The sequence below is a fragment of the Kogia breviceps genome, chromosome 9, assembly GCF_026419965.1.
Source record: "Kogia breviceps isolate mKogBre1 chromosome 9, mKogBre1 haplotype 1, whole genome shotgun sequence".
Classification (NCBI taxonomy): Eukaryota; Metazoa; Chordata; class Mammalia; order Artiodactyla; family Physeteridae; genus Kogia; species Kogia breviceps.
The window spans coordinates 74226349-74245427 of record NC_081318.1 but is presented as its reverse complement, the minus strand read 5'-3'; the positions used below and the strand labels follow the sequence as shown (position 1 = coordinate 74245427).

The window sequence follows — 19079 nt, the reverse complement described above, 5'->3', positions numbered from 1 at the left end:
CATAAAGAGAATGGGTGACAAGTGTATGTAGAGTCATCTGCTCCTCTAGCACCAGCCTAGGACTTCAATTAAGGACAAAGAGGCATCGGGTAAGTGCATGCTCTGAAGGCAGCTGACAGGGGTGAGGACAGGTTGGTCCCTCCAGGGCTTGACAAGACACAACTCAATGCCTTACCATCATCTGCCTCCATACACCCCTTCTGGGAAAGTACAACAGGGAGGAGGAGGGACAGGTGGACATCCTCACACCTGTGATTTAGCAGCCCAGAGGAGGATGCTCTGGCTTTACCTCACTCCTCCTGGGGCTTCAAGGTGAAGGGCTGTTTCCCCCATCTCTGCCCTTTAAGTTGTCCAGTGAGAGGGGTTGGAGAATCACTCACAGAAACCATGGATGCCCGCAGCAAGGGAATCTGTGATGTGTCCCTACTTCGGACATTTGTCTAGGTGGAAAAGGAGGAAGAAGATATAACAAATGATGGATTACACTGCCAAGGGCAAGAACTGGAAGTGCTGACATGGACTTGTCTCTGCAGTATATGCCCCCTGCGGACGGGTGCCCCCTGCGGACTTGCTCCTGTTTCACAAGAAACCCAGCATGTGGGTACTGGCTGTCAAGGGTCAAGGTCGACAGCCACTGCCAAACAGAGAAGCAGGAATATGCACTAAGAAAGGGCAATGACTGACAGATGACACCCTTCCTTCCTCCTGAAGGTAAACTGATAGGGAGGAGAAATCAAAGATCCCAACTCCAAGTTCATTATGTAAAAGCCTGGTCTTGACACAGAGGTGAGGTTGGAATTGTAAACTAGATCTTGTTGAGTTGCTTTGGGTTTCTTTAATTTTTAATAATAAAAAGGGACCGGAGCATTACAGTACCTATCCAAGATGTTATAAAGGGACCTGTTACTCAGTGTCAAGACATAGAGCAGGGTACATTTGAGCTTAATAATTGTAGAAAGATAAAACTGTTTCATGTCTATATTCTGGATAATTAACACTGTTCAATAAAACAGTCACATATGTGTTTATTATGTTTAAAGAACAGAAAAGCCACGTTCCCACTTACAGATTTATGCGTCTCTCTAATTTACATAGTGAAAATTCAGCATTCTAAGTATTTCAGATTTGCAAGTGATTAGGAACATGTACCTGGAATAGAACATGACATCCTCTATCTCATATGATCACCCTGGCAGAGGGTCTAGCTGCTGGTCACAAGGAGGTTCTCAGGAGGTTACTGAAGCTTAAATGTGGTAGTAACTGCCATGTCTAAACTAGTTTAAAAAAGAAAAACACCCTAAAACATCCAATTTACATGTCATTGACATAAATGAGAGATGGAGATACTGGGTTCCAAGTCAATCCAATTAGATGGATTTTACTTACAAAGCCATCTGGGAGTTAGCATAAATATACAAAATGATACCTGAGTGGTAATCCTGAAATGTTGCCAAAGCTGACTAACAACTTTGCTCTTAATAGCAAGATTGTACTTGTATTGCCGACAGCAAGAACAGCCATCCATCTGAATTTAGCTCCAAAGAGAAATGATGAATGAGAGAGAAATAATCAAGATAAATACTGTGTCCAGAGAACAGTAGAATTCAGGAAACCGTAGTGTTAGGTGACACATATTCCAAAGAAAATGGCAGAAAAACACCTAGAGCAGGAACATGGAGACAAATCCACAATGATAAAGCACAACCTTTGGCTTCAAAATAATCTGTGATATATGGTCAAGTCTAGGAGTAACTGCCTATGTCAGTTGTAACAATTCTAAGATCTAAATGGATGTGAACAACTGAACAGATATAATGAAAGGCAACATCCGCTAAATGTTTAGAGGAAGGAGAGCTTTGGGATTTGCATGAAGTTTGGTCTCTGATCTGTGCTCTCAGATTACAAAAGATAAGAGCTGCTTTTATTTGCTTTACATATTGTCATGGGTGCTACAATATTTTTGAATGGATAGGAGAAAATTAGAGTGTTAGGTAGAGGATGAAGATATACCAATACACCTCTGACAGCACTGAAGTCTAGTCCAGCTTCAATTATGAAGGTTACTCTGGAGTCAAGGTTGTTGTAAGAAGGTACCAGCCATGATCTCATTCCCAGTGACTCAGTCTCCCCCAGGAAAGCTACAAACCAGGCAATGGAGCTCCAGTCCTTGTCCCAGAATTATGGGGGTTTGGAGCCAGTGTTTTTCCATTAACTTCTTGCAGGGCCCTAAGCCTTGTACATTTGCTGTCCCTTCCTTGTGTTGAGAACCAGGCAGTTACCCTTCCTAGTTCCTTGAGCACCGCTTCTAACATCCCTCTGTTGCTGCATTAAGAATTCTTAATGCATATTTTCTGGCTCCTGGCACATGTGACATGGTAGGTGGCATTTGACAATGATAAAGAAACTGTGACATTCCTTAGCTAACATAGGATAATATGAGACTCTCAAAAACAAATAATTACCTCCATAGGTTGAGCTCCCTTTGAGAGAATGTCAAGTAAGTCTGCGGAAGAGATGAAATAGAAGCGCGGAAAAGCCACACGCTTGGTTTCCAGGTACTCAGCAAGAGCTTTTTCACAAAGAGAAAGCCTGTAGGAAGGAAAAATCATTGTAAGCATATCTTGCCCATTCATTTATTAAAACGTCACCAAAACCCAGAGCCTCTCATCTGTCCATTCACCACAAGAAGCTCACCGTTTAACACAGAGCCTACCTCCTTTTTGACATCATTGTCTTGTTCGTGACTCACGTACAAGTTATGCCAAGTGGGAGGAGAAACACACACACACCCATCATTAGTTGAGACTAAATATAGATCAGACTTAAGTTGATGTTACTTGTCACTTGTCTGCTTTTTGGAGGGAAGCGTGGAGATTTAAAATAAATTTTTTACTGTAGTAGATTTACAATGTTGTGTTAGTTTCAGGTGTACAGTGAAAACAGAACCAGTTTTACATATACATATATCCAATCTTTTTTAGATTCTTTTCCCATATAGGCCATTACAGAGCATTGAGTAGAGTTCCCTCCGCTATACAGTATATCCTTATTAGTTATCTATTTTATATATAGTAGTATGTATATGTCAATCCCAACCTCCCAATTTGTCCCACCCCCCCTTACCCCCTGGTAACCATAAGTTTGTTTTCTACATCTGTAACTACTTCTGTTTCTGCTTTGTACATAAGTTCATTTTTACCCTTCTTTTAATGACACTTCTCATCAGCAGGAGAGAAGACCAGATTTGGCATCACTCGCCCTGAGCACCAAATGCTTTACTTAACACGTAATTGGTTTAAGGTCTTCCTTTTCCCACTTAATGTCTACAAAACAAGCAGCTTCAACTCTCTCTGGTTTTCAGAAGAGTCATTAAGATCCAGAATCATTTCCACATTATTTTCTTAGCAGAGCAGAAATGACTCAGAGGCAGAGCCCTCAAAACCCTCAAAGATCACTGACTAAGAAATAATTAACTTCTGCAGAAATCCACACTTTAAAATTATGGCCAATTTATCTCTAAAGAACTTCCAGATTATGAAATAATTGTATGTGATATATATTTTTATCTAGAGGGCTCCTCTGCCTTGCAATAAAAAGTGATCACAATTCCACACAAAACTCTTCTTTTAGTGGCTGATCTGCCCTTTTTTTTTTTTTTTTTGCGGTACGCGGGCCTCTCACTGCCGTGGCCTCTCCCGTTGCGGAGCACAGGCTCCGGAGGCGCAGGCCCAGCAGCCATGGCTCACGGGCCCAGCCGCTCCACGGCATGTGGGATCCTCCTGGACCAGGGCACGAACTGGTGTCCCGTGCATCGGCAGGTGCACTCTCAACCACTGCTCCACCAGGGAAGCCCTGATCTTCCCATTTTTAATCAAAAGCCAGAACATTCTATGACCACTAGCTTTTTTATAATTTTATATGAAAATTACTAATTCCCTTTAGGACAAGGATTTCAAAAGTACTAACATGATGTCTAAGGATAATTTCTAGTATAATTAAACTATATACAAAATAAAGGACTTAAAATGAGTGCAATCCCAGTTCCTAGCATACAGTAGATGCTTAATAAATATTTGCAGGATACTGTGATAAAAGAATTGATTAAACAATCATGCTGATTCTCTTGATAATAGGATATCCTAATTCTACTATAATGATATTCCTTTTTGGAAAACAGAAATATATTTGGATCTATTTACATTAACTCACAAAATATATGTACCACCTAATATGTATAAGGCAAATAGACAACTATAAGCAAAATTATAAAATAATTTAGTAGAGGTTGTACCTACAATAACTTGGTATTAAATACTATTAGATATTCAAAAGAAATCTCAGAAGTATAACAAATTGATCACTTTGTAGTTTTATTCTTACCTGTATTGTAAATCTTTAAGTTCTTCATAGAGGTTAGGTCTGCATGTTGCTTCTAAAACATTTTTTATTTTAGCTGTCCTGAACATTAACTCCTGAGTGAAAGTAAAACATGGAGACATTGATATTAGAAATTACTTTTCTAAATTTTTCATCCATTTAGGGAATTAAAAAGTGAAGAACAATCAAACTACGAGAAAGCAAGATAAATGAGATTTCTACCACCATGTCTGTTCTGCTTTTAAACTTTTAGATGAACATCAAAAACAAGTGTAATCACATAGTTTTTATCAATATAAATTTGATAGGCATTACCACCACTCTGGGTCCAGGCAGAATTTCCCTCTTCTAAACCAAACGCACAAAAAAATAGAGAGAGAGAACCAGAATCTTAAAGAATACACTCACATTGGAAAATGAGATGAATACAAAACAATCTACCCACTCTTTCCTCCTTAAAAGTTAAATAAAATAGAATTCCTCTGGTGTTCTGCTTTAGCTAGTAAGACGAAAATAATTCATCCCCATTTCTATATAAAAAGTAAAGCCATTATTCTCTGCTTAAAGTCTCTCAAATCATCTATTATATGTACATCTCCATGTGTTCTCTGTGGCTTTTATGAAACAAACCAGTAACTGATGGTATAACTTTGTTACTGGTTTCCCCTCCTCAGTCTCTTACTTCATGAAGATGAATCTGTCTCCTAGGCCTTACTGCTGGCGTAGGCTTCTGGGAAACATGTGGCCTGCTGCCTGGTTTTGTATGGCCTGAAGCTAAGAATGATCTGTACATTTTTAACTAGTTGAAAAAAATCTAAAGAAGCATAATACTTCGTGACACATGAAAATAATATGGAATTCAATTTCTGGTGTCCATAAAGTTTTATTGGTACACAGCCACACCCATCTGTCTATGTAGCATCTATATTTTCTTTCACAGGACAATGGCAGCCCTGCTGAGTTGTGACAGAGACCATATACAACAACAAAGCCTAAACTATGGACTATCTGACAATTCACAGACAAGTTTCCTGACCTTGTCTCCTGAAATTCAAATACAAATATATATATATTTTTCATAAATACAGTACCCCAAATCATGTTTCTTTACAAGATTTTTATATTGTTTGGACAAAGTTGTTAGGAGAGAAAACAGCCTTTCTTCCACAAACCTTAAATTCAGCATCTACTCTGCCGAATCTTTGAGCATCTTTCACAAGCTGAATTCGAATATCATCTGAATAAACAAAGATGCTTTCTAGGTGAGACCAAGTGCGCTGTACTTCCATCCAAGTAAAGATGACTGAATCTGCTGTGTTTAATTTGTTTTGCCAGCTTATGACTTGCTCAATGAAATATTCCACATACTTGCTTTGAAGCAGAGCCTGTAACTGAACCTAAAAGAAAGGCAAAGAATTTCAAATACCATCTAAATTGGTACTCTGTAAGCATCAAGAGAGAGCACACCTCTTCTGTTTATTGCTGGATTCCTAGGACCTAGCACACAATACATGCAACAGGCATTCAGTAAGTATTTGCTAAGTAAGTGAATTAATGGCATTAAATATTACATAAAATAACATGTTTTTTCCAAAAGGAAAAACACAAATATAAGCAACTACATGTAATGTATCTTCTAGAAGAAGGCCACATGTCTCTTTGAAGGCAGGAAAAAATATTGTGCACCAGGGTGCAGCTTTAGGAATTAAACTTTATTCTTTCATCCTCTCTCACTCTTCTTGGGGTCTCTGCCTATTAATCATTCTAAGGTTATGGGTCTTTTTTTTTCTCCAATATTGAAAATATGAAACAAACTTCCTTCCAGTTTGCTAAGACCTCAAGCTCCTGTTTTCCTCCTCTTTGAGTTTACTACCAAACTTTGCAGCCTTCCTAACACCAAGCCTTGCTTTAATGTCGTGCAGTTCAGCGAGCACTTCCCATCATTCTCTGACACTGAAATTCCAGGAAGTCACTGAGAACAGCTCCTTTTCATCCTCCTTCATCTCTAAGTGTTTCATACATTTGACTATTCTTTCCACCCCCCCCAGCTTTATTGAAATATTATTGACATATAGCATTGTGTAAGTGTACAATGTGATGATCTGATACATGTAAATATTGTGAAATGGTTACCACAGTAAGTTTACACCTCCACAACCCATGTAATTGCCGTGTGTATGTGTGTGCATGTGTGTGTTGATAACATTTAAGATCTACTCTCTTAACAACTTTCACGCATATAATATACTATTGTTAACTGCAGTCACCATGCTGTACATTAGATGCCCAGAACTTATTCATCTTATACCCAGAGGTCCAGACCGTTTGACCAATAACTCCACACTTCCCCAAAGCCCCAGAAACTGGTAACCGCCATTCTACTCTGTACGAGGTCAGCTTTTTTAGATTCCCCATGTAAGCAAGAATCTTCAGTATTTGCTTCCTCTGAGTGAACTACATCACTTGGCATAATACTCTCAAAATCCACCCATGTCATCACAAATGGCAGGATTTTCTTCTTTTTATGGCAGAATGATGATATTCCATTGTATATACACCACATTTTCTTTATCCATTCATTTGTCAATGGACGCTTAGGTTGTTTCCATGACAGTTGACTCTCCTTTGGAGGAGAAACTTATCCTGTGATTGCCGATGATACTATACAGTCTTCTTTTTCTACGACTTCTCTGCCCACTCCCTCTCTCTCTGCCTCCTTGATGTCTCCTGCTCTTGTTCACCACGTGCAGCCTTTCCCCAAGCTCTAGTCTCAGCTGGCTTATCTTCTTTACCTCTCATTATCTAGCTCAGCAATTCTCAAGACACCAAAAATGACCTCCCAAACTACAGTTCTAGACTGAACCTCTGCACTGAGCTCTGGGTCAGACTTTCCACATTTACATCAATGTCCCTCACTTTAAATACACCAAAAATAATAGAACATCATCTCTTCAGAGCAGGTTCTTTCCTAAGTGCCCCATGTCTAATAATAATAACACTACTGTTATTATTTCCTCTGAATAGTTTGTCTCTTTCATCTTTCTTATCTCTCATGTCCAAAGAGATGCTATGCTAACTCATAACCTTAGAATTCAAGACCACATAGGCTGTGCTCTGGACTGTCCCCTCCAGTCTTATTTTTTATTACTCCTATCAAGAAAATCTATATTCTAAGGAAACCAAACTCCTTAACTTACCTCTGAATGGCAGGTACTTTCTGGCATTCCAAGATGCCACTAACATTGTCCCCTTTGCTTATAACACCCTATTCTGATCACCATTTTTTGTTGAATACCAGTCCATCCTTCAAGGTTCAGCACAAGCACCACCACCTTACAAGACCCTTTGGAACCTTGTCTCTGTCTCCCTACTCAAGTGCAAGTTCCTTGAGAACAAGTGTTCATACTTTTTGAGCCCAAATGGTACTATGCCTGGAGCCTGGTACAAGCAGATGCCCAATGAATGAAGAACGAAATACTGAGTATTGGAACTTGGGAAAAATCTAAAATCATAATTTAAAATGAAAAAATCTGTAATAAATATATCCATCTTACTTGGTTGTGCTCTAGAGTTTCAAACAATTGTTCATCAAACTTCAGTAGTAGAATGCCTGTCCGAGAGTGAACTTCGTAAGAGAACTCCATGGTTGCCCAGGTCTGGCTGATTTCAGTAACAACCTAGACGTAAACAGTATTTAGTTATGAGCACAAAAGTTTAATTTAGGACCGATACTTAGACTATCATCTGGAATTTTAAAAATTGTTTTTACAATTTAAAAAACAACAACAGGGGGACATCAAATATCACTGGCCTCAATTTTTTTCCCCCAAATAATTCACAATTATGAGGTTTAGAGAATGAATTCCACCACACAAAAGGAACAAGCATCACACCAGTATCAAATTTTTTTTTTACTGGATCTGAGTTTTATAACCTCCACTGAAACGCAATGCCAGAGCAGGAAGGGACTTAAAAGGTTATATTGAAGGTCTGATAGATATTATTTACTTTCTGAGTAGTGCTCTGAGTGCCAGAATGTGAATCCCAGGTCCCTTGTTGAACCTGGGTAAGTTAATTACTTCTCTATACCTCAGTTTCCTCATCTGTACAATAGAGATAATCCTCAGAGGATTAAATGAATTAATATAAAGCACTGAGAGCAGTGCTTGCTACGAAGTAAACGATATATAAATGTTTTCTGATATATAAATATCAGATATATAAATCATCATCGATTTATTTTATTGCAAAATATAGAATTATTTCTCGTGTCTGTACCATTTGAGGTTATATTTTCTTGCCTTTCTACATCTATTTAGGAGCAAATATACCAAACTTACACTTTATTTTTCGGGGAAGGTGACCTTCATGAGTTTAAAATGCATAAAATGCAGACTGATGAAGATATATAAATCGTCATCATCAACTGGGTCAACTCTCTCGTTTTACAAATTTACTGTGGCCTAGAAGGAAGCTGTTTCCTGCCCAGGGAAACATGTCTCCACACAACTATGGCAGGAGGACTTCTCCCTGAGTCTGCTTACATGCCAGTGCACAAAATTAGCTCAGGGTAAAAAGAAACAGCTCAAGGACAACACCTTCTCAGTCCCCAGCTCTTTCACTGCTTTGTCCACGATGCTTCGGACATCCTCTTCCATTTGGTGTAACTGCAAGGCTAACAAATCTGCCAAAGTTGTGGTTTCGTTTATAGAAAACTTGACCTGATTAGGAACAAAAAAAAAGACAGAATTTATATTCCACATATATTAATGGTTCCTTCTACCTAATGGCCAGAGGAATGAATCAGAGCTAAATATACTCAAGTCAGCTGCTGAGTACATTTAGAGTTCTGAAATGTGCAGACAACCAAAGACTTTGCTTTTTTACTCAGTTACTGAGGCATCACCCATCGAAGTGAGGGCTGAGATTTAGGCCACGTTCATACTACAGTACTTTCTTTTGTTTCATAACCCTCCCTTGTCAGCTCATTTCTTACCTCCTTTGCCCACAAAACCCATTTTTAAAGAGAATCACATTGTTCATTTATTATAATTTGGTTGAAACCCCAGGAATCAGGTAATAGCTCATGTGTCTTCTCTTCCTTAGGTACTCTATTCACTGAACATAATTCCCAGTTGCTTCCGTGCTTTAACCTAGTTTCATCATTGACTTAATCTTAGTTCCTTGGCAAAAAATAATTATTCTTACTTAATACTGTCATTATTCATATTTACCAAGTGAAAAAGTCACTCACATTTCATCATTTTATTGACTCCCCACATTCCCCAACCCCATATTTGTTAAGAAGCTCTCAGCTCTTCTTAAGCGCCCAGACTCACACATGTCCCTCACAAATGAACAGCTGATCCCACCACACAGTTGCAAGGAAGCCATTTCCTTTCCTGCCCCTGCTAAGAATATCCAGTCCCCGCTTCTCAGAAGGTGCAGTCCTCTCTGGCTCTCCTCAATCAGTAACGTTGCTCATCACCACGCATGGCTGTGCACAGGATGACTAAACATCCCTGTTTGCCCAGGACTGGGGGGTTTCCTGGGCTAAAACCTGGGAAGTCTTGAGCAAACCAGATGAGTTGGTCATCCTATCTCTGCATCACTTTTGACCTCATTCCAGAGCTGATGGGGGTCAGGTCTGTCTTAGAGAAGGAATGAGCAGGGATGCATAACAAGGCCCCCTGATTAGCTGCATAGTTTGTGCAGTGAATATGGACCCCCTGCCCAGGTGACAACTAGAGGTTTGATCTAGTCACTGCTCTGATGCCCCAGATCAGCCTGGAGGAAGATGCCTTTTTCTAAATTGCCAGAGAAGCACCTTTTTCTAGCTTGCAGAAGGGCATGACACAGGCAAGACACTGTGGTGAGAAGAAAGCTCACTGGGGCAAATGTGAGAAGGGGGCAGGGAGTGGGACACACAGTATACCTTCCATCTTGGGAGACTCAATAAAGATTTTTTTGAAGGAATAAATTAATCAACTATAAAGCCTAAATATGCAATGCCTAAAAGACTCTATGGAAAGTATTATAATAAAAACTTCAGGGACCATTTATTGAGGATTTGCTATGTGCTAGGGTCTATATATAATCTCATCTCACCAAGTCTGCATGGCAGCATTATAGCATTACTTGTATTTCACAGAAGGGGCAACTGAGGTACAGAGAGCAAGTAACTGGCCCAAGATCCAAGAGAAACTAGGTGTTAGAGTTGTACCAATAAAGCTTAGGCCACCCCCACTTCACCAGGCTGCCCCTTTCCTCAGTTTCCCCACCCTGCAAACTTTGTCTTCAAATCATGAGAGCCCTTCTTCACGATGTGTCCCTAGCAGAAAACACGCACATCAGGCTGCATTTTATGCATTTTTAAACTCATGAAGGTCACCTTCCCCGAAAAATAAAGTATAAGTTGGGTATATGTGCTCCTAAATAGATGTAGAAAGGCAAGAAAATATAACCTCAAATGGTACAGACACATGAGAAATAATTCTATATTTTGTAATAAAATAAAAAAACAGCTGCGACTTCTCTGGTGGTCCAATGGTTAAGACTTCACCTTCCAATTCAGGGGTGCGGGTTCGATGCCTGGTCGGGGAGCCAAGATCCCACATGCCTTGCAGCCAAAAAATCAAAACATAAAACAGAAGCAATACTGTAACAAAGTCAATAAAGACTTTAAAAATGGTCTACATCAAAAAAAAAAAAAATCTTAAAAAAAAATGCATCTCTAAAAAAAAATTAGAAAAAAAAAACAATCAAAAGACCACCAAAAAAGGATGCCATTTTTAAATGAATTGGGGGGGGGAATCACTATTTCTGAATTCTCTCTCCCCCTAAATTCACTTCTAATATTCTCTGATACTCTCCACCAAAATAAGATTCTTTGCAGCCATGTCATGCTCTATAAAATGCCTTCACATTATCTTACTTGATCCTTACAAGATCCCTCTGATTATGAGAGTAGATAGCATCCCTCTCACTTTATTAATAAAAAACTCAAAACAGAATGGTTAAGTGTCTTATTTCAGGTCATATAGGCCAGTAAGAGATAAAAGGTTGGTGGGGGCGGGGGGTATCTTAGTCACTTCTGACTGCTCTAACAGAACACCATAGACTGGGAGGCTTAAACAACAAACATTTATTTCTCACAGTTCTAGAGGCTGGAAGTCCAAGATCAGGGTGCCAGCCTGGTTGGGTTGTCGGAGAAGGCTCTGTTCTTCGTTAACAGATGTCTGTCTTCTTGTTTTATTTTCATACGGTAGACAGTATAAAGCTCTGGGGTCTTCATCCCCTTACAAGGGCAATGACCCCCATACACGAGAATCTACCCTCATGAACAAACTATCTCCCAAAGGTCCCATCTCCAAACACCATCACATTAGGAACTCAGGCTTCAACATATGAATTGGGGGCGTTGGAGGGGGAAACACATTTAGCCCATAGCAGGGGCTAAAACTAGAATATCTGCAGGTCTAGTCCTTGGTCACATCTCAGAGCTTGACCTCTTGCATCTGACCAGAAACCTTTTCCCAAATCCCACTTCATACCAGTTGAATGATGTAAACCAAGGACTAACACTTCAGTCACAAAAACATTCAATTAGTGAGACTCAGGAAACTGACCCCAGTGGCCTTCATCAGCTGGTGGCAATGCCTGTCTCTCAGGGCAGGGCTCTGTAACTCCGCAACGACCCTCAGGGAGGTCATCGTGTCCTTCACTGTGCCTTCCAGGCCTGAGTAAGCGTCCCACACGTGGACTTCCTTATCGAGAGACCAGATCTCCTAAAGAAGAGTGACAAAAAACTAGGTCCCCCAAAATAATAATATGTTTTATCATTTTCCTCCTTTGAAAGAATAAATTTACATTTCCCTGGATAGGAAGAAAGTAAAAACATTTAAGTCCTCAGGTTAAAGACTAAAACTAGAGAAACAGAAAAGGATCCACTCACTCATATATTACGAGTCCACTGTGTACAAGCCACTTGGATACATTAGTTTCTTATTCACAGGCTCTAACCTGATGTCCCATGAGGAAACCCAAGGGTCATTAAACGTAGAGAATTAATAGAGTTTACAGAACATGTGCAATGAAGGGTGCTTCCTCTAGAAACATAAATAAGCAGGAAACTGAGATTGTTACCTGGATTACTCACACTTTCCTCGGAAGACCTGGCTTGTTTAAATGGTAGCTGTGACATGCTGGTTACCTTTGAGTGTTTGTTCCTTGGAACTAGTCATGATTTTAAGACATGTCAAATAGGGCCCTTGACTTGGCTGTCTTCGTGGCTCACAGAACAACATTAACAATTGTGAATGAGAAAAACCCTAATAAAACAACAATCCCAGCACAGCACAAAAGGACAGTGCTACTTCTTTAAAAAGGAAAAAAAAAAAAAAAAAAAAAGAAAAGAAAAAGGCAAAATATCTTCAGCTGAGAGTGGGGATCAAACTGTCACTCTGAAGTGAGACAGTCCAGTGGGCAAGGCGACGGGCAGGGAGTGAGCACAGAAAAGAGGCAGTGACCCCAGGGCATGGAAAAGAATGATGAGCTGTTCTAGTTAGGGTTCTTGGGACCAGGATACAAAGGGCAGAAAAAAATGGGAAGAGTTGGCTGGAGTGGAACACAGGACCAAGTCAGGGTGAGGATGTTCTGGGGCAAGAAGAAAGCAAAAGGCCCAGCTACTTCTGAACTGCCTTTCACGGCTACATGTTTGGCTTTATCCAAACATGCATTTGGCTTTATCCAAAGAGGCTTTACTCTCTTTAGAGGGCATAGGGCCGTGGGGACTAGCTATCAAAGCACGAAATTCAAAAAAGCTCAGTTCTGTTACATTGAGCCCCCTTGCGATGTTGGAGTGGGCAGTAATAAGAACAAAGATCACAGCATTCCATACACATCCACAAGTTACCCAACTACTTGCCCCAAAGTCCACGAATGAAAGGTACCTTTGAAGATACAGTATGCTTACAGGTGCTAGAGAAAGAATTCGACAGCTTTCGTAAGCCTAACCCCTCAGCCCTGCTCTTCACCTCCCCCGCTCCATTCTAGACAGCCATAGGGAGTGACTGATGATAGCCACTGCTCAAAAATTCATTAGCCCTAATATGCTTTTATCCACTCATTCACAGAAAGGTAGGCTTGATTACAAGTGTAACTGGCTGAGAGTGGAAAAAAAAAAAAATCCTGTCTCAAATCATCCTGTTTGAAGTACATAAGGACGTGGGGTCCAGCACAGCAGACACTAGGTTAGGGAAGATGGAAGAAGGTGGTGCTGAGGAAGATAAATCGTCACAGACAGTTATGGAACTTGCCTTGGCAAACCTTCTGAGTTCCACATCCATCTGTTCCACATTAATCTGTCTCCACTGGGTTTTAGTCCAATTATCAATGCTTCTCTGAAAATGCACAAGCAGATAAAAGTGTCAACAACATTTGGTGAAAGCAAGTCTCCGCAGCAAAATATCTAAACTGATGATACACAGCGACTCTATCATCCAGGGGAAAGTCAATTATTTAAGTATTAACTGCACCTGTCAAAATGTCCCCACCACAAAAACAAAAAACTTGTCAGAACATGTCAAACCTAAGGCTAAAACATTGTGATATGTTAATTTCTAGAAGCAATGACAAATTCCATACACATACCATCATTATCCTTTAATCCTGAATACTCTGAATGAATTGATAAATAACGTTACCATTAAATACCATATTTTTAAATTCTACATATAAGATAAGCTTTCATAACAAAACCTTCATCTGTTATAGACAAAACTCTCACGAGCTTCTTGACCATATTCTGTGACTTGTTAATATATTTCTTTATTGGCTTTCAACTAACTTCACAGAAAATAATGTATAACACATGTTACAATATGCCTAGTTCCTAGAACTTATTTTTACAATTAAGTTTGCAACTTAATTAACACAGACAAAGTAACTTTATTTTTAGTTAGGCCTGTTTATATATGCACATGTACGGAAGTATAAGCATGGGTGTACACATCAGTTTGTATGCACAAGTGACCATAAGTGTGTGATACATATTAATTTTTGTTTATATCCTACATAACTCTCAAGAAGGATTTGAAGCAGTCAACTCATAACACCAGGTTTCATTCAGAACGGCAAACAAAAAGCACTGATGATTCAGAGATATCTGAACTCTTATTCTGGGGAAAAAGTCTAATACCCACATATTTTAAGACATTATAAAACATAAATAGAACGACAGAGACACTAAAAATCGCATACTTATACAAAAGAAATACTAAAAGAAAAAAAAGCATGCTTTCAAAAAGCAGTGTCTTACCTTAACATAAATAATGACATCCCAGAGCCCCTTGAGCAGTGTTATCTCTCTGCGACACTGCTTCATTTGTTTGTACTCTGGAAGAGCCACTTCAAAAAGATGAGTAGATTCTTGCATCTGCAACATTTCTTCTTCTAATGCCTCAAGCTCTTGATTTGCCTAAGGAGAAAAGACATACACACGCACACAAACACACTTAATATCCAACGAACTGCCAAAGAAGAGCCACAGCGCTGTGTAGCTCTGGTTATGACAACATTTACAACTTTGATTTTTAAAAGAAAATAGAAAGAAATTTGAAGTATAATTATTGGTAAGATGGGGGCTTTAGATGAGCAAACTCACAACTACTCAAAAAAGTGAGATGGGACTATCAGTAAATACAGTAATGTTATCAATACCCTCCCCATACATTATTTCAGCAAAATCTGCTCTGGTATCAAATTGCTATGAATACAAATTTTCCTCTTGATTTTCATCATACAGCTGGGGACGACTTTGCTGGGGAGCAAAAGACAAGGTGCTAGAAACTTCCACTTAAGAAGAAATTACTTCTTTAAAAAAAAGAACTTTCAGATTTAAAAAATACCCTAGAGATTATCAATACACAGAACATAGTACAGTATGAGAAATTTCACCATATGATTATATTTACCAAGGCTCCCTCCCCTAACCATCCCATCGATGTGCAACAGTTTATGTTTTACACCAAATATAAGCTGACTCATCTTTTTCTTTCTTGATAAACTCTTATTTTTAGTTTTTATTAACATAGTAGTGTATTAATATGGTCAGGTGCAAGGAGTACAGAAGAGCTTGCAATGCAGGAAAAGCTGGAAACACAGGCACTCTCTCCAGTTCTTCTGGGGGTGGTTTCTCGAACTCTCAGCTCTGTGCACAAGTTGCTGCTTCTTGATTTATCAAGTTTAGACATTACAAACTAAACTAGCTTTGCAAACAAAGAATTTAACTTTGTTTTTCCACTTTACATTTTATCCCAACATCCTCTCAATACCCCAAATTTCTATTACTTTAGTTTTTCTGAGTTTCTTTTTAACTTTAAATACCCACAGTTAATCATTTATCCACTTTCAACTCTCTTAATTTCCTACTATGTAAAAACTAGGATATGAGCACTCTAACATTCTTTCATGATACAAGTCATATGTTTCATTCTACATGTTATACTTTTATAAACACTAACTGCAATTCTCTTAGTTTTACTGTTATTAGAAAAATTCCATACACGTAAAAGGGTGTGGCTGTGAGCATACACACCATCCAGCTTAGTAAATACTATGTTACTAATAACTTTTAATGACCTTAATTTTATCCCTCTCCTTCCCACTACAAATATAATCACTAAGTTTTTATTTACTATTACTGATTTTATAATATTTTCACATGTTTGTACTGCTAAATGCTAAACTGTTAAAATCTGTCTTAAAATTTATATGAATAGTTTTATACTATATATTATTAAGACATTTCAATATTTATTTTTGAGGTACATCTACATATTCATGAAGAGTATGTATGAAGTTCATTCATTTCTACTACTATATAGTACTACCTAGTATGAATAAACTACAATTAATTTATTCTACTGCTGATGGTTATGTAGGATTTTCCTGTATTTCACCATTAGCACTAATGCTACTAGGATTTTTATGCCCCCTGGTATAAATGTTTTATACAGAGTTTCGTTATCCTTTAATGGGTTAAAAATGTCTTCCAAGAGTTTCTATCATGAATGAATGTTGAATGATACCTAAAGATCTTTTGGCATTTCTTAAGATGGTTATATGACTTTTCTCTTAATCTGTTAATATGATGAATTATATTCATTTTCTCATGTTAAACATTTCCCTGGAATGAACCCAAACTATTTATAAATTGGATTATTTGATTACTTTTTGTTTAGTTAGTTTGCATCTATGTGTACCAAAAAGAGTGGCTTATCAGGACTTCCCTCGTGGTGCAGTGGTTGAGAATCCACCTGCCAGTGCAGGGCACATGGGTTCGGTCGCTGGTGCAGAAAGATCCCACATGCCGTGGAGCGACTAAGCCCATGCGCCTCAACTACTGAGCCTGCGCTCTAGAGCCCGAGAGCCAAAACTACTGAGCCCACGTGCCTGGAGCCCGTGCTCCACAACGAGAAGCCACTGCAATGAGAAGCCAGCGTACAGCAAGGAAGAGTAGCCCCCACTTGCAGCAACTAGAGACAAAGCCTGTGTGCAGCAATAAAGACCCAAAGCAACCACAAATAAATAAATTTTAAAAAAGAAAAGAAGAAAAAGAATGGCTTATCACTTTTCATTTCTCATAGTGTCCTTTCACAAAAATAAAACATGCTTTATAGAGTAATTTTTGAATGTTCATTCTTCTTCCAGTCTCTGCAATCATATGAATGAGATCTGTTTCTTGAAAGCTTCTTGGAATTAACCTGTAATGCTATCAGGACCTGCTGTTCTCTATGTTTTAAATTAATGGTTTATCTTTTTATTTTCCTACTGGTTAATTTTCATAGTTATAGGACTATTCAGCTGTGTTCTTTTTTAAAAAATTAATTTATTTATTTTTGGCTGCATTAGGTCTTCGTTGCTGTGCTCAGGCTTTCTCTAGTTGCAGCGAGCGGGGGCTACTTTTCGTTGAGGTACGCGGGCTTCTCATTGTGGTGGCTTCTCTTGTTGTGGAGCACCAGCTCTAGGTGTGCAGGCTCAGTAGGTGAGGCTCGCGGGCTCTAGAGCACAGGCTCCGTACTTGTGGCGCACGGGGTTAGTTGCTCCGTGGCATGTGAGATCTTCCTGGACCAGGACTCAAACCCGTGTCCCCTGCATTGGCAGGAAGATTCTTAACCACTGCGCCACGAGGGAAGTCCCTGTGTTACTTCTTGAGATAGTTTTAGTGAATTATATTTTTCCAGAAATATATCCATTTTGCTTAAATTTTAAATTTCTTATTGATTGTATTCTATGATATTTTGAATTTCTGCTCTTTCTGTACTATCATTCCCTATTTATTCCTAAGATTGTTGATTTTCCAATGGAGATTTATCAGTATAACTAGTCTTTTCTAATTATATTGAGAATCAAATTTGGCTTTGTCTGTCCTCTCTTTTCTTGAAATATACACACTGGAACTTACTTCAGTGATGATTTGTTGGTGGTTAATGCACTATTTTTGTTTATCTGAAATATACTCATTATTGAAATATAATTTTACACAGGAGAATTGGGAAAAAATCATCCACTACCTTTTGGCTTCCATTGTTGCTGATGACAAATATGCTCTTAGCCCAGTCATCATTTCTAACAGGTAATGTCTTTTCTATATGGTTGCTTTAAAAGTCTTCTCTTTGCCTTTAGTATTCTGTAGTTCATTGTGATGTGTCTAGATGTTGACTTTGTATTTATCCTGGTTGGCGGTCAGTGAATTTCCTCAATCTATTGATTCATGCTTTGACCAGTTCTAGAAAAATCTCAGCTGCTACATCTCTATTGCTTGTCTAATATTCTGTGTATTCTCTCTTCCAGGAAGTCTGAGTAAAAGAGTTAGACATCATTTGAACTTCTTACTCTGTGTCTCTTAACCTCTTTTGTATTTTGCATCTCCTTTCACCTATGTGCTGCCTTCTAAGTGAGTTCTTCCAATGTCATTTGCATCTCACTAATCCTCTTTTCAATTAGTTCTTTAACTCCTGCTGAGTTGTATCTTTTCTTCTTCATTTCCATAAGTTTCTGGCCCTTTTTCAAACTCAGATGATCATTTTTGATAGTCTCAAAACTGAGAACTTGCTCATTTTTTTCAATATTATCTTTCATTTCCTGAATACATGTCTACTTCTTTTTTTTTTTTTTTTTTTTTTTGGCTGTGCCACATGCAGGACCTCTTAGTTCCCTGACCAGGGATTGAACCCATGCCCTGTGCAGTGGAAGCACAGTGTCCTAACCACTGGACCACCAGGGAAGTCCCAATAAATGGCTTCTAATATCTGACATTTCATATGGGTCTGTATCTGTGGTTTGCTCTTTCTGTTGGCCCTTATGCATGATGGTGAGTTTGTTTTATTGTAAACTCAAATTTAACTGAATTTAATCTGTTGGACCCCTGAGGAGATTAGAATAAGAGCACCTTATTCTCTTCTATCCAGAGAAGATTTGGATTTGCTTCTACTAGGTGCTAAGAAGAGCTACTTTTAACCATATCAGTTTCCTAGCCTGGAAATTCCTTAACCATAGGGGTAATATAAAATTACACCATAACTCTTGGGAGAACAGACCTATGTTTACCAATTCCCAGAGGATCCTTCTCTATTTTTTTTTGCCCTATTCAGAGCAAGGTCTGATGGGTCATCTCATAGGCTCCCTGTGCAGGCTGCAGA

The 19079-nt window shown here is 38.8% G+C and overlaps 1 protein-coding gene across 1 annotated transcript in view; it reads right to left on the bottom strand.

Annotated features, from left to right (window-relative positions):
- The window catches only part of DNAH11 (dynein axonemal heavy chain 11), a 312578-nt gene that overhangs the window by 221538 nt on the left and 71961 nt on the right, over positions 1-19079 (bottom strand). Inside the window, 8 exon segments of the mRNA XM_067042643.1 lie at positions 2463-2589; positions 4381-4472; positions 5550-5774; positions 7932-8054; positions 8976-9098; positions 12006-12164; positions 13695-13778; positions 14696-14854. Coding sequence (XP_066898744.1) covers positions 2463-2589; positions 4381-4472; positions 5550-5774; positions 7932-8054; positions 8976-9098; positions 12006-12164; positions 13695-13778; positions 14696-14854 — 1092 coding nt within the window.